The sequence below is a fragment of the Trachypithecus francoisi genome, unplaced genomic scaffold, assembly GCF_009764315.1.
Source record: "Trachypithecus francoisi isolate TF-2019V2 unplaced genomic scaffold, Tfra_2.0 Lachesis_group4, whole genome shotgun sequence".
In the NCBI taxonomy this organism is placed as follows: Eukaryota; Metazoa; Chordata; class Mammalia; order Primates; family Cercopithecidae; genus Trachypithecus; species Trachypithecus francoisi.
Genome location: NW_022681469.1, coordinates 70,622,887 through 70,645,185, shown reverse-complemented (window position 1 = coordinate 70,645,185; position 22,299 = coordinate 70,622,887). Strand labels below are relative to the sequence as shown.

The 22,299-nt window shown below is 40.3% G+C and overlaps 1 protein-coding gene across 3 annotated transcripts; it reads right to left on the bottom strand.

Annotated features, from left to right (window-relative positions):
* Nucleotides 1–8,082: 8,082 nt before the first annotated feature.
* Nucleotides 8,083–20,759, bottom strand: CLDN12 (claudin 12). 3 transcript variants are annotated; one of them, XM_033194403.1, is made up of 4 exons: nt 20,549–20,726; nt 18,496–18,585; nt 13,660–13,694; nt 8,083–10,646 (listed from the first exon to the last, which is right to left on the bottom strand). In XM_033194403.1, the coding sequence occupies exon 4, from the start codon at nt 10,611–10,613 to the stop codon at nt 9,879–9,881; it is 735 nt and encodes a 244-aa protein (XP_033050294.1). In that variant the 5' UTR covers nt 10,614–10,646; nt 13,660–13,694; nt 18,496–18,585; nt 20,549–20,726; the 3' UTR covers nt 8,083–9,878. The 3 variants fall into 3 exon arrangements, with proteins under 3 accessions (XP_033050294.1, XP_033050293.1, XP_033050295.1); XM_033194402.1 differs by lacking the exon at nt 13,660–13,694 and having other exon boundaries at nt 20,549–20,759; XM_033194404.1 differs by lacking the exons at nt 13,660–13,694; nt 18,496–18,585; nt 20,549–20,726 and adding an exon at nt 11,237–12,308.
* Nucleotides 20,760–22,299: the final 1,540 nt, after the last annotated feature.

Genomic DNA, 22,299 nt, shown 5'->3' with positions numbered 1-22,299 from the left:
GTATGGAATCATGAAAAACAACTACCTTACAAGAAGCAGCTAATATTTAAGAGGATTGTTAATTTTTTTGGTCTCTACTTTGGCTGCAACTGCAATAAGAAGCCATGAGAATCCTGGCAAAAGTGATAGCCGTGGCAATGTAAGTCCACAGCTTCCTGTAAGATGTAAAAGAGAGAGCTGCTTTTCTAAAGAAAACATATTTTTCTTATTTTTATGACCAGCACTAACATCAACTGGCATCCAATATACAGACTTGGCTTTTATGAATAATTGCAGTGAAGCCAGGTGTACTGTTCTAGACACTTTACCTGCATTCCTTCACAACAGTGTCTAATCCTCACAATAACACCAAGAGGTAGACGGCATTGTCCTCATTGTAGATGAAAATCTGAAGTTCAGAGGATAATTCTCCCATTGTGTAGTAAGAGGCGGTTTAGATGGAATTCCAAGCCTGCCTACCTCCAAAGCTGGTGTGTTGCCTTCCCCAGAGCACACTGACACAGGATGGGCTACATAATTTGTGGAGCCCACTGAAAAATGAAAATGCAGGATCACTTGTTCAAAAATTAAGAATTTCAAGAAACCCACCACAGAATATTAAAACAAGAGCAGGGCCCTTCTGAGTGCTGGGTTCTCTGTGACTGCACAGGCCTCATGCTCATGAAGCCGACCCTGCCCTCATGTCACCATACCAGCCAAAAGCACAGATCCTGCAGGAGTTGGGGCTGTATGCAGGGGAATGCTTCTGTTTGCCCTTGGTGTGATCTGTGTCTATGCCACAGTGGAAACATTGCTAATTTCTCTTGGCAGTCTGAGTGCCTTTGCCTCTAACAAAGATTTCAGAGGCATCCATGGAAATAAAACAAATACATAAACATAGAAAGACAGGCTGCCAGTCTCTTGATAGGTGACTGACAACGGCAGGGATTTTAAGTAAAAAATCAGGATAAGACAATTTTTTTTTTTGCCATTTTTTTCTTTCTGAAACATCTTTAAAATTTTAATTCCTGGCCGGGTGCAGTGGCTCAGGCCTGTAATCCCAGCATTTTGGGAGGCCAAGGTGGGCGGATCACGAGGTCAAGAGATCAAGACCATCCTGGCTAACATGGTGAAACCCCTTCTCTACTAAAACAAAACAAAACAAAACAAACAAACAGTAATTAGCCGGGCGTGGGTGGCGGGTGCCTGTAGTCCCAGCTACCCGGGAGGCTGAGGCAGGAGAATGGCTGGAACCCAGGAGGCGGAGCTTGCAGTGAGCTGAGATTGTGCCACTGCACTCCAGCCTGGGCAACAGAACGAGACTCCGTCTCAAAAAAAAAAAAAAAAAAAAACCATTTAATTCCTTTATTTCTTTAACACTGATATGCTTTTGTTCTGTGAATAAATTGATTTTTTGTTCATCATTCTTTCACATTATCACTCCTAAGGGCACAGAATTTCATTTGGAGCTGAACTAGATAATTCTCATTTGCCACAAGGTGTTGGGATTTCCTTAATTCCTGCTCTGTTCCCTGCCAAAGCTAGCTTAAGTCCATTGGCATTGTGGGGGAAAATTTAACAGTCTCTCTGTATTTCACTAGCATTTTATGGCTTTCTCAACCTTAATGCCTGACAACTTGTACAGGCTGAGAGGGGACAGAAGCAGCCTGAAAACAGCAGAAGGGCAAGAGCCATCCATTCCTTCACTTCAGTCACATTTTCTTCCATGAACCTCTTTTATTCCCAACCAAGGAGCTCAACTGTCCTTAGGCTGCTTCCTTTGAAAAGTCTAAAGCCATCAGATTCAGCCAAATGTTGGGAAAACAATCAGATTAAATCCACTATACTGAAATGTCAGTATAATTCAGCTTCCTTCTCTCAACCCTTATCTCACAACCACTGATATGGGCTTTTATCTTGCTATTGATTATTATTTTAATTGCCATATAATAATTGTACATATTTATGGGATAGAGTGGGATATTTTGAACATGTGTACAATGTGTAATGATCAAATCAGGGCAATTAGCATATCCATCACCTCAAACATTTATCATTTATTTGGGTTGGGAAGATTCAAAATCCTCTCTTCACTATTTGAAAATATACAATAAAATTATTGTTAACTCTGGTTACCCTGCAGTGCTATAGCAGGAGGAATAAGCTGTAGTGTTCTGCTGCTACTAGAGGGAGGCATCACTTCAATTCAACTGCCTAAAGTCTTGGAATCAGCTATTTCCTCTCCCAGCTGAGAAACTATCAGTTGTATCTTCTTAAAGGGTTGGCCCTAGATACAACTGGCTAGTTGGATAAAAACTAACAGATGATGTATTTTTTATAGGATTGGTTTATTCGTTCCTACTAACCATATGACAACATAACCACTATGTGTATCAGATTGATTTGATTGCAAATGTGTTTATCTTCCATTCTAAACCTCAGGTATGACCAGTGTTCAGTTTATTGCTTTGGTAACAACAGCAGCCATTCATACCTAACCAAAATTAGGAAGAACTCTGCTCCCAATCTAAGCTCAGATCTTCCCTTCTCCCTACCTTCAGATTAAGTTGTTTCACCACATTATAGCAATAGTCAGCACCTTCCAAGGGAATCTGAGATCATGAGAAAGAGCTTTTCTGATATGGAGCAAGGAAAGCTCACAGTACTTATAGCATAAATACTCCTCAAGATTGATCCCCTGCAACTGCTCTATGCTCTTTGCATTAGTTATCTACTGCTGCATAACAACCTCTCCCAAATTTAGCAGCTTAAAACAACAACAAGAATTGTTTCATCCAATTTGTGTGGGTCAAGAAGGTGGGAGGGTTTAGCTGAGTGATGCTGGTTTTCAGTCTCTCACTCTGGTTGCATTCAAGACATTGGCCAGGGTTGCAGTTATCTAAAGGTTTGGTTGGGGTTAGGGAAATTCACTTCCAAAATGGCTTTCTTACATGGGTGGCAAATTGGTACAGATTGTTGGCGGAAGGCCTCAGCTCTTCCTATGTTAACCCTACAGCTGTGTGTGTCCTCACAACATTGTGGCTGGTTTACCCCAGAGTAAGTGATCCAAGAGAGAACAAAACAGAAGCACTATGTCTTTTATGATCTGTAACCTCAGAAGTCACACACTATAATTTCTGCAAAATCCTACTGGTAACACAGCCTGCTCAATGGGAGAAGAAAATACACAGGTTATGAATAACAGGAAGCAAGATCACTGGGTCCATCTTGGAGGCTAGCTACCACATTCATCATGCCACTCTTTCTATAATAATGAATAATAGAGGAAACAGATATTCTTGGAATAATACAGGAAACAGATATTCCTTGAATAAGGAATGTGACCAATTTAGTCACAGAAAAGGGATATTTCCCATTATTTATTATTAAATTCACTTTTTTTTACACATTTGTCTTGTGAGATATTGTTAGTGTCAATAATCACCAACAGTCTTATCATCTCTGGGCACAGTGAAAAAATTCTTCTCCTAGACAACTCATGTCTCTGTGCTTAGACTGTTCTAAGATATAGCTGCCAAATTTTATTTTAAGTATGGGAGAAACTAGGTATCAGTTGCATCTTTTTTTTTTCTTTTTTGAGATGGACTTGCTCTGTCACTCAGGCTGGAGTGCAGTGGCGCGATCTCAGCTCACTGCAACCTCTGCCTCCCGGGTTCAGGCGATTCTCTTGTCCTCTGCCTCCTGAGTAGCTGGGACTACTGGCACATGCCATCACACCCAGTTTTGTATTTTTTAGTAGAGACGGGGTTTTGCCATGTTGGCCAGGCTGGTCTTGAACTCCTGACCTTAGGTGATCCACCTGCCTCAGCCTCCCAAAGTGCTGGGATTACAGGCATGAGTCACCGTGCCTGGCCTCAGTTGCATTTTATTAGGATCATTCTACAGCCTTGTGTATAGGATACATTTGTGGTAGGGTAGGAGAGCAATATTGGAGACAGAGAGACCTGTTAAGAGGCTATTTCAGATAGCCCCTTTATCACAGTTAAAGTTGTACAACTTTCAGCATTGCTATGATTTTTCATTTCCTCATTAGCTAACCCGAATCTCAGCAAACGTGTCTTGCCTAAGCAGTGGTGTGCCAGTAAATGTTTAACAATCAGCTCTCAGGAAAAGGCAAAGCAAAGCCCTAACTTGTAGCATTTAACAATTTCTAGAGCATAAGTACTTTCACCCTGACCAATTCCAAGCAACCAATATGATGTCACAGGTTGGGGGATTGGGAAGAGATGTACACACTGGTTCTTGGGGGCCAGTACCACTTGGCTCCAGCACTCCACTACTACCTTTGAGCTCTTAAAGCAGAAGCAGCCAGAGAAGCAGGTTAGTTCTGGAACACAAGGGACCAGTTGAGTTTCCACCCTCATCCACATGGCCAGCAAAGGTGAAGATGGGCTCACCCCAGAGAAGGGCTACCAGGGCCTGGGGGTTCCCTGCAGCAGCCTCCTGGTGCTAAACTGCCACCTGGATCTTCCACACTACAAGATTATCTTTTGAAAGTGAGGTCAAGAAAGGGGGCATGGAGAGAAAGGCAAAAGTTACTTAAAAATTTAAGTGAGTTACCTAGATTTATTTACTAGATTCACTTTCAAGAATTTGAGAGTGAACCTTGGGAACAAGGCCACTAGGTATTATATAATGTCAAGTATCAATAATGTATTTTCTCTTAATGAGAAGCGGTGCCTTTTTTTCTATAAAGCAAAATCCTGGAGATATGAGCACATATTCCATCTTTCTAGAGAGGATTTTGATTAATAAGACAACCCCAAATTTATGATTACTAGACTTTTGCTAAGAGGTCCAGTCACACTGGGTTTTTCATACAAGAAAAAGGTTCTTGTCTTTTCTTCTCATCCCCCATCTTGCTATCTTCCCCAAATTTTGCTGAATACAATTTTCTATAGAACAGTCCGAAAAGTTGGCCTATTTTGAAATAAAATACAACAAACCAACCCAAATCTCCCTTTAATAGCAGACTTGGATATGAACACTAGGCAGGATATAGATGTGCTTTTTCTCCCCAAGTCCCACAATCCTGCAGTGAGGTTTAAAGGGCTTCCTTGCATGCTATGGCACTGACACAGAAGCTGGCTGGGCTGGAGGGGTAATGAGCCACCCAGCAGGTACAGGGGGAATGAGCCTCTCCTGGAAAGGGTCCTCTAGTGTGTGTGGGGTAACGTGAATATGCTTTCAGATTGAAGACACTGCTAACCAACAGAAATGGAACAGCTAATTAAGTTCCCATCCAGTCCTGTGCTTCTGTGACTTTGATGTACAACTCTTCTGCAGGGACTTTTTAGTTTTTCAGGACAGACGATCTGACAAATTGTTTTAAAAAATCTCTCCTAAAATAGTTTATTTTATAAAATATTTTGGAGATAGGACTACATTTTTATGCATTTTTCTAAAAATGAAGAGATATCAGATCAGGATAGAGAAGGAAATGAAAAGCAAAAATGGGACCAATGAGCTGCATGTCTCAAGATTAGACTCAGGCAAGACCTCAGAAATACGGTGGCCTTCTCCTTGCATCATATCAGGAAGTGCATGTTGTTACTTTTTCTTATTATCGGCGACAAACTTGATCACTCAGCTAAGGTTGCCAAGTTTATCCACTATAAAGTTATTTTCCTCTCTGAAATTAATAAGCCATTTTGTACTTTGAGACTAAGTAAATATCCTGCCTCTCATACAAAATTCAGTCAACTAGTTTTAACCCCATTGATGTTTTTCTCGTTTTTTTCTCTACTTCTTATTTGGTATTTTACTATAAGAAAGAACTTTTCTTTCTTCCATATTTATATCAGCATGGACATGTGGATTTGTATTTTATTCAATGAGTTACAACCCATTGCTATCATTTATTTTGATGTTCAGATTGTCCCAGATTTGGCCAATGGGAGCACCTTCAATCTGGAACCTGTGAAATTTGATAAGCTCCCACAATTCTTTGAGCATTTCCTTTTTGTCAGAATAAGATGTGCTGGGCCTTGTATAAAACTGGTTGTGTCTAATGGTTCCAAGTAACATGTATTTCTCACTTCTGGTTGGTAAACCAGTCTCTTGTGAACCTGGTTAGCATGAATGGTTTCTATACCATTTATTCACCCTCAGTGAATCTGCACAACAGTCCAGAGTGGACTGTTGTGCTTTAGTGTAACCCAGTTTGAAGTAGCTTCTGATTTCCAGTGCAACATATGGCTCGGCCATCTAACCAATAGAGCCACAGGTTTCAGTGAGAAGTGTATGTAAGAACTGCCCCAACACAGATGTAATCCAAAACTATACGTTCATCACAGGTTTCAGAAATGTTGAGGGGACATGACTGTCACCTCTCCTGGAAACCTCGAGCTTTGATGAGTATGGAAAGTTCCTTCTACTTAACTGTTTGAGAACTGAACTCCCAGTCTCTAAGATCATAGGCTGAGAAAACTCCATTGATGAGGCAATCCGGCCCACAACTTGGTTCTTTGCGGACTGCTTAAAAAAAAAGAAAGAAAGAAAAGAAGAAGAAGAAAAAAAAAAAAAGCCCAGTGAACTGTTAGGACCACAGGACCACCAGAAATGGATACAGTGTCTTGGCACTTGTGGAATAATAGTTCCATGTTTTCCAATTCCTTTCTAGTTCCTTTTCTGAAACAAACTCCCTGTCACCCAGGCTGGAATGCAGTGGCATGATCTCAGCTCACTGCAATCTTCATCTCCCATGTTCAAGCAATTTTCATGCCTCAGCCACTTGAGTAGCTGGGATTACAGGCGCACACCACCATGCCTGGCTAATTTTTTGTATTTTTAGTAGAGACAGGGTTTCACCACGTTGGCCAGGATGATCTCAAGTGTCTGACCTCAAGTGATCCGCCTGCCTTGGCCTCCAAAAGTGCTGGGATTACAGGCATGAGCCACTGCACCCGGCCTTCCAGTTCATACATTTTAGGGCTTTAAATGGAACTCTCTTTCTCAATTTACATACATCTGAGAAACATTTCTCAAAATATTTCACCTTAAAACACTGAGGAAAAAAACAGAAGCAGAAACTTGTAAAAATACATCTTTTAATAAACATCAAGAAGTACAGTGCACTTTTATTGAGGTTTTACATTGTAGTTTACAGCAAACATACTATCCATTGTAGTGTGTATGTACAAGTAAAGTAAACTTAGGTTTTCTCTCCCATGGCTGGATAAACCAAATCTGATACATCCACATTTAAGGTGGTTTTCCAAGTTGGTTTCCATAAAAGGCCTTTAACATTAATAGGCTTTTAACAACAAAAAGGTATCCCTCCCATCACAATGAGAGTTTGATGAGGGCTCAAAAGTGACTTCAAAAACTGTAAATAATTATTTTCCTTTGATGGCTTTAAAAATAGCTACTGATAGCAAATCAGAAACACTAAAGAAAAAAGACAGTAAGGAAACAGCTGTTTGTCTAGTGAATCCATAATAAATACCAATTTGAGGCTATAGATTACAAAGCCAAAAGATTCTTATAGGAAAGTTAATGCTTATATTTACAATCTCATGGACTAAAAAAACTGTCTAATATGTTAATGACTGAGTCTACCTTTATTTAACATTGTTTATACACAACGACCCAAGGGATGGTAGAATTCTTGATCATTCTGGACAAAGGCATAGTGAGAGGGGACTGAAATTAACAAAAAGGGAAAATTAATATTAATCTCAAAATTCTACTCATCGTTGTCTTAAAATGATCAAGACTCAGCTACAGCTAAGAAAAATGAAAAGGATCAGAAGTGAAAGAAATCAGAAGCCAGTAATTTAAAAAATCATAAGCTTGGCCGGGCGCGGTGGCTCAAGCCTGTAATCCCAGCACTTTGGGAGGCCGAGACGGGCGGATCACGAGGTCAGGAGATCGAGACCATCCTGGCTAACACGGTGAAATCCCGTCTCTACTAAAAAATACAAAAAATTAGCCGGGCGAAGTGGCAGGCGCCTGTAGTCCCAGCTACTCGGGAGGCTGAGGCAGGAGAATGGCGTGAACCCGGGAGGCGGAGCTTGCAGTGAGCTGAGATCCGGCCACTGCACTCCAGCCTGGGCGACAGAGTGAGACTCCGTCTCAAAAAAAAAAAAAAAAAAAAAAAATCATAACCTTGTGTGCTTTCTACTGACAGCATTTAAAAATGTATACAACTAGATTTATTTGCTATATATATATAAACTAGTGTTGGAATTAGGGTAAAAAGTACCAAATACATCTACACAAATACTAGAATCATATTCAGAATTGCAAAAAAGCATAATAATCTGTTTACCATATAACTAGCTGTTCGTAAAATCTGTAATGGTTAATAAAAAATCCTTATGAATATAGTACTAATATGTAGCAAATTACACGAATTAAATAAGCAGCTCAAATTCATAAGGCTAAAGACCCAATATCCCTGAATTTCTAAGTGTTCATCTCAGTTTTAACATGGTTTTCATCTAATTGTTACCTCATCAAAAATAACTCCTCCATCCTTAATACATCATCATACTTTCAGAAGTGGAGAGGGAACAATTTCTCTACCACTTTTGCCCGTTCTCATAAATCAGTGCTATTACAAAATCTAGGCTAGCACAGGTGCCTTAAGGATACAATGGACTGAAGTAAACAGAATTTCAAGGTCCAGGATATTGTTGGTGTTGTACAATTTGTCTGTCTGCCCAAAAGTTGTGTCTCTGGTTGAAATATTCCTGGATCAATGATTAAGAAGTTAAGGCCAACTGCCAATGAAGTCAGACTATTCCCCAACCGTCAGGTAACATTTTGATCTTCTCTATTAAAATGTCTTACTGGATGGGACCAGATCTCATACTTTTCATGTATCCTCTATAGCACCTACTAAAGTGTTAGGCAGAGATATATGCTCAAGGAAATAATCAGTGACGGGGTGGGAAATGAATCAAGGGTGAATGAATCCAGGTTATGGCAAAGCCATACCTTACACCACCCATAACTCAAAAGGCAGTCACCAGAGTAAATCTCTATTGTAGTCACTGAAGAACAGACTTCTTGTCCCCTACTAAATTATGTCTGAAAGAGAACAAACAATTATGGCCCTTTTATTTACTTCTCTTAGCCACTAAGAGATTGTATATGGGCATGAGTACTGTTTGATGGATAATATCTCCAAAAAAGGGTTCTCTGCCTCAGAGGAAACACTAACCTGTCATAAAGCACATTCTAATCCCAATAACACAATTTATGGAATCATTAATGTTAAAAATTATTATATGTTATTCATAAGTAGATGATATTTAGAATGGTGGTCTTAGTCTAACATCATTTAAAATACATTTTACTTTTAAACACTGGCATGAGGTAGAAGAAAGTCACAAAAGAAAGTAATCTTCAACATACTGACACCTATTCATACAATTAACCCCGAGAGAGAAGAGTTACAGCCTTAAGCTAGATTATTGACTACTATTAAAATATTACCCTTACCTGAAATAAATTTCTTATATTTGAAACTGCCTTTTCTTTGCAGTTAAAGGTCTTATAGAAAAAGAAAAATACACACTGAAATATTCATAAAGATTGTATACAACAGCTTCTGCTAACCATGATTCTTTAACATGTTGCTCTAAATTACCTCAATTGTGATGCAGGCCTCTTCCACTTAAATAATTAATTAGATATCAATATGAAGGCTAAAATTCCTTCCAGTATAAGAAGCAAAATAAAAAAATTCACATTTAATATAATGTACTTCTCATAAAAACTAGCAGCACTTCATTCTACCAGGACATACAAATTTGGCTTCATTGATTGGTCAAAAACAAAGGAAAATGTATATAGGTCCAAAAGACCTCCTTGCACAAGGGGAATGTGAGGCTACAAGAAGTTTTCTTTAACAATTAACTATTTCCCCATTAAGTGGTGTGTGAAACTACTGGAATGTCAATTTCAATGGCAGAGAGGCGAGAGCGTGCTGAATAGGGCTGTGAGTAAGTATGCATACTGGGTGGATGGGAGTACAGTGGTTGCCAGAAAGGAGAAGGCAAAGATTTGCATGTACAATACCAAATAAACAGTATAAGGGAAGTCATAAACAGGCCCCCAGCACTAGCAATAGTGACATACACTGCATAGTCAAATGAAAAAACTGGCTCAAACTTCTTGTTCAGATGGATGTTATAAAAGATGACCCAGATAGATGGGGAGAGGCTCACAGTACCTGCCAGGAAAAATAGCAGCCCAGCCACCAGGTGGCAACCTGCACTATTGACCAGACACTTGGCCAGTTTGATGTTGGGCACCGAGGACCTAAAGGCAGTGTTGCACATTCCAATCAGGCAGAGCAGCAGGGCACCCATGGCGATCAACATGCTGAGGGGTAGGGCAAACTGGAGGACACGCAGGTCCAGCTGGTCAACTGATGAGTACCAAGTAGTGTCGTACATCAGGCAGTCACTGCTCCCGTCATACCGGGCACATTTCACCCACAGGCCTGTGTAAACAGTCAGGTTCTTCTCGTTTCTGTTGAATGTGATCAATCGTAATTTTCTCCAGTTGGGAAGCAGAGTCCCTGCAAAGAGGCCTGCTACTGAGGCGATTCCACATAGGAAGGAAAGGACTGTGGCTGCGTGGACATCCCGACAGCCCATGGCAGGCAAGCTTGTGGAGTGCTGTCAGTCAGACTAGGGAGTGACACACAAGAGGATAAATCGTGAGGGGACAATAGCAGAACAGAGCAGGAAGGGTGGTGCCAACTGGCAAAACATTTAATGATGAAATGTCAATGCAAAGAGGGAAAGTCTCCCGTTTCCTCTCCGTACAATACAAATGTATATACATGCAGGTGTGTATGACCTCAGAGTACAGGTGCACACACATTTGGTTATTCCTGACTGGGTAATGGAGTAACTAAAATCTTTAGTCATCAGTATTTTTCTTCAGAATTAAAAAACAACCAAGATAATGTTAAAATCTCTTACAATTACACCTTCAATCTTCTTGTTTGTCAATAATCGTTCTTTCAACACACATATATCAAACACTCTGTATATGTCAGGCACTCATATAGCAAGGGCGCACTCATCAATCATCAGTTAGCTACAAATACCACAAATTCAGCCTCAAATGCTCATGCAGCAGGGGTGAAGGTGGCTCATAAAAGGCAAAGGTGTAGGGAAAGAAGCAGTACAGAACAGGGGAATGGTTGAGAGTCAACTCTTAGCAAGGCTGCTTGAATTCTAATCCCCATCTCCTCACTTACTAGCTCACTGACCTTGGGCCAGATTCAGAACTTCCCTGTGCCTTGTTTTCTTCATCTGTGAAATGGAAAGAATAACAGTGCCAACCTCGCAGGGTTGTTCTATGGGTTCAATGAGATAATATAATGTTGAGTGCTTAAAACATGTCTAGAACATAATAAACGCTACGCCAAGTGTTAACTACTTCTTAGCATTCAGTGACCCAGCTCAGTGCTTGGCACATCAGAGCAGTTCAAAGAACATTCATTGAATGAATGTTAAATAAGAAAAAGCAAACTGATCTAATTCCTATGTACTAGGCACACGAGGAAATTATAAAAAGTAAATGAGCTCATCTCCAATGAGTCAGTCAAATGAAAAGATGAGAACATTGTTCCCTGAAATTATTCTGCTTAATTACTTCCTTGTTGATTCAAGATGACCCAAGTGCTTTTCAGGGAAATCTACAGCACTTGTTGGTTATTACTACTACTGTTCATATAAGATGAATGCAAACATTTTACAAGTAATGACAACCTATTTCTATTAATGCTATTATAAGAAAAACAGTCACGAGGCCTTTCATTACAAATTAAAAGGCCATGTTCTTTTTCTGTATATGACAAACTATAAAAAGCTTGCATTATATTCAGCTTTAATTTCCTCAAGGATCTGATATTCACTCTCGAAGCAGGACTCAAATGTTTTTTCTCTGCCTTCTATAATACCTACTATGAGGAAATAGAGCAGACTACTTCAATAAGGTTTACTTTTTTTGGTCAGAGCATGATGAAGGGGCAAGGTTGAGAATAATTTTTATTTCTGTATACAGTTCCATCATCCTTTGCAGAATCAAATATTATCTGCTGGGATGGTGAAGTTGTTTCTAAGCTTTCAGGATCAGAAAGACAATTATGACCAAAATGCTAGGAAGCTGGCTTAGAATGTGATTCTGATGAATTCCAGTGGGAGGGCACAATGTTCTTTAGAAAACAATGTTATTTGCATATTTAATCTAGTCATATAATACAGGAATATTTTTTTCTTTTCTTTCTTTCTTTTTTTTTTTTGAAACAAGTCTTACCCTGTTGCCCAGGCTAGAGTGCAGTGACACAATCATGGCTCACTGCAGCCTTGACCCCCCCCCAGGCTCAAGCGATCCTCCCACCTCAGCCTCCTGAGTAGCTGGGGACCACAGGCACACGTCACTATGTTAATTTTTGTTTTTTGTTTTTTTGTAGAGACAGGGTTTGTCATGTTGCCTAGGCTGATCTCAAACTCCTGTGCTCAAGCAATCCACCAGCGTTAGCCTCCCAAAGTACTGAGATTACAGGTGTGAACCAGCCCTCCTCCCTCCTTCCACCACCCAATTCTTCTTCCCTTTCTTTTTTTCTTTCTTTTAGAGAACTGGTTTCACCATGTTGGCCAGGCTGGTCTCTAACTCCTGGCCTCAAGCAATCTTCCTGCCTTGGCCTCCAAAAGTGCTGAAATTACAAGCTGGCATTATAGGCATGGGCAACCGTACCCAGCCAGAATAATTTTGCTAACCAAAAAAATGCCTATGTGTACATACATATATATTCAAATATACTCAAAGCATATATAAATGTACAATATAAAATCAGAGTTTAAGCACAAGTAACCATTTTTAAAGCTCTCAAGTTAAACACGGTTAGTTCTAAGTTTTTCCATTAGTATTAGTTTAGTATTTATTATGTTACCTTCTGTCAATATTATTAGAAGTAGCAATTGTTGAAGAAAATTTTATGAAAGGGAGAGATAAATTACAGTATTTTTTTTCATGCAAATTGGGAAAAAGTTGTCTCGCTTAATTGTGGCAACCAAACACCTCAGTACAGCAATGGAAACTAGTACAGATTTGAGAATGTTTGCACTGGAAAAAGCTACTAGAGATGCCAAACTCTAGGCTACAGCTCTCTGGTGGTCTTTGCTTATTCACCTATCTCCCCCATACAACTTGTGTGCCTGGCACACAAGTGATTCTAGGATTATTTGAATAAACGAGTAGTGGGCTCTGTACAAAGACCCCAGTAACTCACAAAGGTGGGCCACTGGTAATGAAGAACTGTACAAGGAAGTAGTTATTAGTAAGAAGCAATCATTTATTCAACAAGTACTTACATCGTGCTGAGTGTCTAGCATACACAAAACACTGTTAGGCCCTGGAAAAACACCAAGACCACTGAGACCTGGACCTTGCTCCCAATGTGTCTATAGACAGACTTGTGGAAAGAAACAGCTGTTTTATGTCAACTTAGACCCTGGAAAAACACCAAGACCACTGAGACCTGAACCTTGCTCCCAATGTGTCTACAGACAGACTTGTGGAAAGAAACAGCTGTTTTACGTAAACTTAAAGTGCTGGTGGTGAATCAACTGTATAATTACTACATATCAAGTGATTATTGTTAGGTGTTAAGCAAAGTGAATAACGTACCTGTTCATAAAAATTTATCAGCCAGGAGTTAAAAACTGAGAAATGAAGGAGAATAAGGATTTGACTAAAGTTGTGAAGACATAAGAAAAAGGTTCCCTCTGTTTCTTTCAAGCTTCAGAAGTCTTCAGATAACCCACTCAAAGTCCTAATGCAATCACAATTCCTTCTTGCTTTCAGAAGCAGTATACTGCCTGGGCGAATTGGCTCATGCCTATAATCCAGCACTTTGGGAGGCCAAGGCGGGCAGATTACTTAAGGTCAGGAGTTTGAGACCAGCCTGGTCAACATGGTGAAACCCCATCTCTAATAAAAACAAAAAAACTAGCCAGGCATGGTGGCACATGCCTATAATCCCAGCTACTCAAGAGGCTGAGGCAGGAGAATCACTTGAATCCAAGAGGTGGAGGTTGCAGTGAGCCTAGATCACACCACTGCACTCCAGCCTGGGTGACAGAGCACGAGACTCTGTCTCAAAACAAACAAACAGCAACAAAAAACACAAGTAGTATAGCAATAATTGGAATTTCAATGTAATTGAGATTTCTCCAATCAAACTGCCCTGTAACACTGATTCCTGAAACGTAAATGGAGTGAGAAACAAGATCAGGATGTATAACTCTATTATTAATAAATTCCAGGCCAGGTGCTATGGCTCATGCCTGTAATCCCAGCACTTGGGGAGGCTGAGGTGGGAGGATAGCTTGAGCCCAGGAGTTTGAGACCAGGTTGGGCAAAATAGCAAGACCCCATCTCTACAAAAAAAAAAAAAAAAAAGAAAATTATTAAGAAAAATAAATTTCTATAATTCTTAGCCTATAGACTATCAAATGACATTAATGAAGAGAGGTGGGGCAATATATATTTCAGTATGAAGTGCTTTTAACTGTAATCTGCATCAAATCAATACAAATATTCTATTAGTTCTCTGAAATTACCTTTGATGAAGCATTTTTAGCTCAGATCTCAGGGATGGACAAAGGCCTATCTATACAGAGTCAACAAGGATACCATGGCACTTTTTCAGAAGGGAAGTACTATTAGCCTTAATTCTTAAGCTAAATTTTGGCCTGATGCTGGAATTAATGTCTAGCTCCTTGTAGCTTCTTTTGGCTACTTCACTTTTATGCCCTGTTCTTAATTTCACATGCTTATGGTTTGATAAGTTATATATCCCACGAGAAAGAGAAAGTAATTTATTTTAAGACAGGGTCTTACTCTATCACCCAAGCTGGAGTGCAGGGCATGATCACAGCTCACTAGATTTCAGTGGGCTGAGATCCTGGGCTCAAGTAATCCTCCTGCCTCAGCCTCCTGAGTAGCTGGGATTACAGGTGCATGCCACCATGCCAGGCTAACTTTTAAGTTTTCCGTAGATGGGGTCTTGCTATGTTGCCCAGGCTGGTCTTGACTTCTTGGGCTCAAGCAATCCCCCAACCTCAGCCTTTCAAAGGCCTGGGATTACAAAAGTAAGCCACTATACCTAAAGTAAAATTTTATAGGATAGTCTAGGGAAAGAATATGTTTGATGTTTTAAAACAAAGATAATGCTGACTTCCAGATTAGGATTTGTTCATACTTGCAAGGGTAAAAAGACTACTCTTGTCCTGTGTCATTTAGTTTTAATCCACAATAATTTTTTTCAAATGCAAACCTCATCCGCCATTCCATTTCTTACCATTCAATAAGTTCCCATTTCCCACAGAATAAAGTCTCTAAAGTTTCAAATCCTCCCCATAGCTTACACCACCTGATTCCTACCAAATTCTCAACCTTCTTATGTGCCACTCTTCCACCCTACACACTACAGTCTATGCAGCCACACCACCTTTCTGTTAACTTCCCAAATTTTCCACTTTCTAATTCGGTTAAGGGTCTTCCCTCATGGTCTTTCTCCTAGAACTTTCTTAATTCCAACCTATTATTTGCTTAGCTAATATTTACTCATTCTTCTAGTGTCCAGGGAGGCTTGCCCTAAACCTCCCCCCACTCCTGGTTATATGCTGTGGTAGCACTTTTGCACTTTTTCTTCTGTAGCAGTGATCATTCTTATAATTCCTTGTTCAGTGTTGTTTTCTTTCCCATCAGACTGTGAATTCCAGGACAGAGATCCCTTTGTTTTGTTCACTGTGTCCTATATTGGCACATAAAAGGCACTCAATTATTTTCTGAATGAATGAGCAAACAAATGGAGGTTCTGTATAACTCTAGTCAGAATACAGACAGAAATTTAGTCTCAGTTCCATTCACTTCATTTGGGACAATTCACACCACCCTGCATTCTGATACATCCAGACTGCTTCTAGACTGTGCCCCTGCTTTCTCCTTTTTGGCCAAAAGACTCTCCCATTTTACAAAACAACATTCATTTTCTTCCCCCAGAAACCTGTGCTTAGCAAAGACGAGGCCATCCTTAGGTACCTACATGCAGACTATGCTTCTAGGAATACATATCTAGGTTTAGCAACACTGGCTAACTTCAACAATGCTTTGAAAGTCAATTATTCCTGGCCGGGCGCGGTGGCTTGTGCCTGTAATCCCAGAACTTTAGGAGGCCGAGGCAGGCGGATCACAAGGTCAGGAGTTCGAGACCAGCCTGGCCAATACGATGAAACCCCGAGACTCCATTTCAAAAACAAAAAGTCCATTGTTCCGGTGTTGATTCTTCCGTTTTCAACTTAACAGGTATGTCATGAATTAGACATACTTCTCTTAAGAGTGGTTAATATATCAAATTAATATTTAGTAAAGCTAAACAATATATATGTTTTTTAATGGAGAAAAAAACATCTTTTTGCCATGTGAAAATCCCGAATTAGGGACTGTGGAAAATGTGCAAGGCTAAGAACACTTTAACAAATCTGACAAGCAGTCAGGAGTACTAGCTGGATGACAGCTTTGAGCTACGTTGTACATACACATAAGTATGTCTGTTGTTTCCATCTAGGAAGCTGCTTGGTATTGTTGTCCCGGAGACCAAAGACCTGAATACCACTCAGAACCTATCATCTACAAACTGGACAAGTCACTTATGTCCTCTGAACCTCAAATTTTTCATCTGTAAAGTGTACCACAAAGTAGTAAAATCATGAATAGCCAAGTCCTTTGTAAACCAGAATACGGTCAGAAATGTAAGTCAGTAATGATTATTAGCAGGCTTATTTACTTTTTTCAACTAGAAACATACTTTCTTCTGGACCCTCAGCAAACGCCCACAGATGGTTATAGTCATATAACAAGAAGGACAAGAAGGACAGAACATTCTCTTTGGAGACACTGACCAAATCAAATATAGACTCTATTTCAAATAACCACTTCAGATTTGTCATTTGACCCTCTGTTCCACCGTGACTTTCAGAAAAGAAGATAAAATTTGGTACACAATTAAATGTTATCAAAGACATAATTTCAAATAAAAATATTTTCAAAGTATATATTTTCTATGGTTTTGAATAGAATTTAAAGAAGGCTGGAGCAGGAACAGTGGCTAAGTGCTTTAGGAAGTCACAGATCTCATAGACCCTGCACTATTTTTTCCAGGCACAATTCTGAGTTATAGTTACAGGAGAGTTACAAGAGTACATATGTCTAGTAGCAGCTGGCTTCTATTTTTTTGAGACAGGGTCTTGCTTTCTCACCTAGGCTGGAGTGCAGTGGTGCAATCATGGCTCACTGCAGCCTCGACCTCCCAGGCTTAAGCAATCTTCCCACCTCAGCTTCCGGAGTATCTGGGGCTATAGGCATGTGCCACCACACCTGGCTAATTTTTTTTTTTTTTAATTATTATTATACTTTAAGTTCTAGGGTACATGTGCATAACGTGCAGGTTTGTTACATATGTGTACTTGTGCCATGTTGGTGTGCTGCACCCATCAACTCGTCAGCACCCATCAACTCGTCATTTACATCAGGTATAACTCCCAATGCAATCCCTCCCGCCACTCCCCATAATAGGCCCGGTGTGTGATGTTCCCCTTCCCGAGTCCAAGTGATCTCATTGTTCAGTTCCCACCTATGAGTGAGAACATGCAGTGTTTGGTTTTCTGTTCTTGCGATAGTTTGCTGAGAATGATGGTTTCCAGCTGCATCCATGTCCCTACAAAGGACCCAAATTCATCCTTTTTTATGGCTGCATAGTATTCCATGGTGTATATGTGCCACATTTTCTGAATCCAGTCTGTCACTGATGGACATTTGGGATAATTCCAAGTCTTTGCTATTGTGAATAGTGCTGCAATGAACATACGTGTGCATGTGTCTTTATAGCAGCATGATTTATAATCCTTTGGGTATATACCCAGTAATGGGATGGCTGGGTCATATGGTACTTCTAGTTCTAGATCCTTGAGGAATCGCCATACTGTTTTCCATAATGGTTGAACTAGTTTACAATCCCACCAACAGTGTAAAAGTGTTCCTATTTCTCCACATCCTCTCCAGCACCTGTTTTTTCCTGACTTTTTTATGATTGCCATTCTAACTGGTGTGAGATATTTTTTAAAATTTTCTCATACAAACAGGATCTCGCTATGTTGCCCAGGATGGTCTCAAACTCCCAGCCTCAAGGGATCCTTCCACCTCAGCCTCTCAAAGTGCTGCAATTACAGGGCTGAGCCATCATGCCCAGCCCTAACTTAATTCTTGATGGTAACACTGAGAGTTCCTTCTACCTATAATTTGGGTTTTCTGAGAAACTGTAAGTCATCAATCATTGCACTCACAAGAGAGGTCTGTCCTATACATTTATTTTGTTGAACAAGAGAAAAAAAAAATAATCATTGTTGGCAGACATGGTAGCAGGAGGGAGGGAAATAAGATATAATTAAAGGATGTACTTACCCTTTGAGGTACCTGACAGTTCCAAAACAGCTTTATTCAGCTTAGAAGAAACACATGCAGATCTGAATACACAGTAGCAATAATCTGAGCCTAAAGAAATAGGAAAAATACTCCAAATTAACACAGTACTTCTCTAAAAGCTCTGCTTGAATTCCCATGAATTAGAAGAAATGATTAGTAATCACCTAAAACCAATTAAATGTTATACTAAAAAGGGCAGATAGTAAATTTTTTAAAAAGGCAGTTGAGCAGGGGTGCAGTGGCTTACATCTGTAATTCCAACACTTTGGGAAGCTAAGGCGGGATGATCACTTGAGCTGGAGTTCAAGACCAGCCTGGTCAACATGGCAAAACCCCATCTCTCCTAAAAATACAAAAATTAGCCAGGCATGGTGGCTCATGCCTATAGTCCCAGTTACTTGGGAGGCTAAGGCACAAGAACCGCTTGGACCTGGGAGGCGGAGGTTACAGTGAGCCGAGATTGCACCACTGCACTCCAGCATGGGCGATAGAGGGAGACTCTGGCTCAAAAAAATAAAATCAAATAAATAATAATAATAATAATAATTAGCCAGGTGTGATGGTGCACACCTGTTGTCCCAGCTTCTTGGGAGGCTGACCCGGGAGGATCACTTGAGCCCAGGAGTTTGAGGCCACAGTGAGTCATGATCATGCCACTGCACTCCAGCCTGGATGACAGCAATGATCTGTCTCAAATAATACAAAAATAAAAATGAAAAGGCTGTTTATTCCTTAATTCATGCATTATATATGAGAAATATAGAGAATATAGAAAAATACGTAGAAATAGAAGGAAAAAACTCATTTTGTGACTTGAGAATATAGGAGAAATGGGGATGAAAAAAACTTTGCTGTCTTGGGAATATATGATTGATATTTAATGAATGTTTTAGATCATTTTCATGACTATGGTGAAAGGATAAGGTGGGGAAAGATTGTGCAGTTGTCCTGGAAGCAAAATAAATTTTCTTTTACATTTTTAAAAAAGGACACTGACAACAAGACCAGACAAAATTGACCTGAATTCTGCATCCTGAAATTTGCAACTAGAATGCTTTCAAAAAATTGTTCCACCAATGACTCAACCTGCCATTTGAAGATGCTTCTATATATCTACTTTAAACATTAGCCATTTCCTCTTCAAATACCATTTATCTCAAACAGGTAAGATGAGAATGGAAACTCATTATTATGTGCGCCTGAGAGTTTCCTGGATTGAGGCGTTCATCACTAGCCCTATTATGATCATTATGTAGAATGCCCTCTACAACTGGCTGCTCGGAGATTTCAGTCAAGTCCCCCACAACCCCTCCCCCGCCCCAAATGTGTTTCTTGAGTTGATATCAAGCATAATTGCTCACTCCAAAGTCAGAGGAAATCGCTTTACAATTAATAACACACATAGACTCCTTGGGCAATCATCTTAAGTGAGGTCACCAAGTCTGACCTTTCTCGTGGCTATGGGCCCCTTACTAGGCCGGGAACATAGAACTTACAGGAAAGCAAAACAAGCTCCCAGGGCAATCCACATCCCCCTCCGCCCCACTCCGCCTCCTCTCCTCCTCCCTCTTTTCGAAGAGCCCTGTGCTTAGTAGACACAGACCTGGCAGAAAGAAAAAAATGCCTCACTATTTAGAGCCAATGGAGAGAGACCGCAACAGCGACTGTTAACGCTCTCAGTGAGAGCTAGCCCATCCCTGCAACACTGAGTGGGTTTGAACCGCAAGCAGGTCATCATTACACAACCAGCATCAGCTGGTTATTCAAAAATAGCAGCTTGGGCTCCCCCACAATCCCGCGCCAGCAAAGCCACCAACCCTTGGCGGTTCCGGCAACACACCTCGACATTTCCATACTCCTGTGTACAAAATAATTTTTAAAGCCTTACCAAATACCTACTCAATTTTCACATCCACAGATGTGGTGAGCGTTTTCCAATGCTCCCAATTCCCCTGGATTTAGCTATTTTACATAAAATCCTCAGTTACTTATGCAAAAGACCCAGAAATCGGAACATCTTGACCACACCTACCTGCTTCTCACACGCAGGGCATTTTACTCGCCCACACTGAGGAGCCTCTTGGAGCGTCTCCCTCTCAGCGTCCCAGGAAGTGCGTTCCCAGAGAGGCACACCGGAGGCTTCTGGGAGCGCAGTCAGGTTCTCCCGTGGCCCTGAACGGCAATGCCCTGGATGGCTGGGACTACAATTCCCAGAATCCACTGGGCTGCCAGCCGCAGGCAACATCCTGCGACCACCTCCTGCCTTTCCGTTTTTCCCCCTCCACCTCCCCGGATTTCTCTTGCACCTTATCTTCTGTCTAGAATTGGGTTATCGATTAAAGAAAAAAAAAGGCCAAACGAAACAAAACTAAAAGTAGTTTTGAGTTGGGTACCTAAGTAAATATTCCCCAGTGAAGGTGACTTGCCCGTAAGAAGGTTAGCAAAAATTCTTAAATCTGGATTTTTTTTCCCCTCAAAGGTTTATCTAGGCACAAAGTAGAAAAGAGCTCAAAGTCTAGAACGAAACAGCGCAGATTTGTATGGGGCTTTGCTGTGTATTGATTGGGTGGCCCTGGGCAAGTTATCTCTCTATGTCTGGAGGTTATCTGTTAAAATGGGGATAAGATCACCCACATCATACTGTTGTCTTGAAAATTGAGGGACCTAATATAGCTAAAGTACAGAATACATAGCTAGCTATTAGACATTTGAACTAATTTTACTCTCCCACACAATTTCTACTGTCCTGTCCCTTTCTCTGTTGGCTTCTCTCGAATGTGAAGTCCTGCATTAGTGAATGAATATTTGAATTAAACTAAAGGATTCCAAAGTCCTAAATAACAATCATCCGAGTTTTTAAAAAATAAAAGATGCTGAAGTGTTGTGATGCCTACTACTTCGAAATGATCACACACACACACACACACACACACACAAATGGATATAAAATGTGGCAAAGTGTATAATTGATTCATGAAGAATACGTTTGTGGGTGTTTCTTGTACTATTCCTTCAAATCTCTGTATCTTAGAAATTTTTCAAAATAAAAAGGAGAAAAAGTATCATAGTTTATACAAAAGGACGGCACCCATCCCAAGTAAGTATAACCTTGGGCAAGTGAGGTAACCCCTTTGTGCCTCAAGGTCTCATCTGTAACAGTATATCTACATCAGAAAATTGTGATGAGGATTAAATCAATTACTATAGAGATGGCTACAACAGTGTCTGACACATAATGACTATATGTTTGCTATTAGAATTTTCCATTTTGTGTTGCTCTAGTAACAATCAGACTATTTGTCAAGAGACTTTTCAAAAAGGGAGGGTAGAGAGGCTACTATCACTCCACTGCTACCTCCTTCTTATGTGTGATACTGCTTTAGAGGATAGATAAGGTTATCTAAGGCCAGAAGCAATCCAATCCCAAAGCCAGACCCGGAAAGGTAATAATGAGGAAGAAAGACAGCACTGGGTGGTGAAAAGATTTCTGGGCTCCAGGCCAGCTCTGGCAATAGCAGATGGATAATAGCAATGTGACAAAGGATAATCACTTATTTCCTCTGAACTTCAGTTCTCTCATCTATAAAGCTGAATTGAATCAAACAACTGTGTACAAAATCATTTTATAACATTTCCCAATCACTGATGAATGCTGCCTGATTAGAGGACTTTAGCTGGGAGGTACAGACAATTGATTACAATAATTTAAAAAATCACAGCACAAAAAGGAAGGAAAGACAACCCTATTCCTAGACTTACTGTTCAAGCTGGGGTCTAAAATGC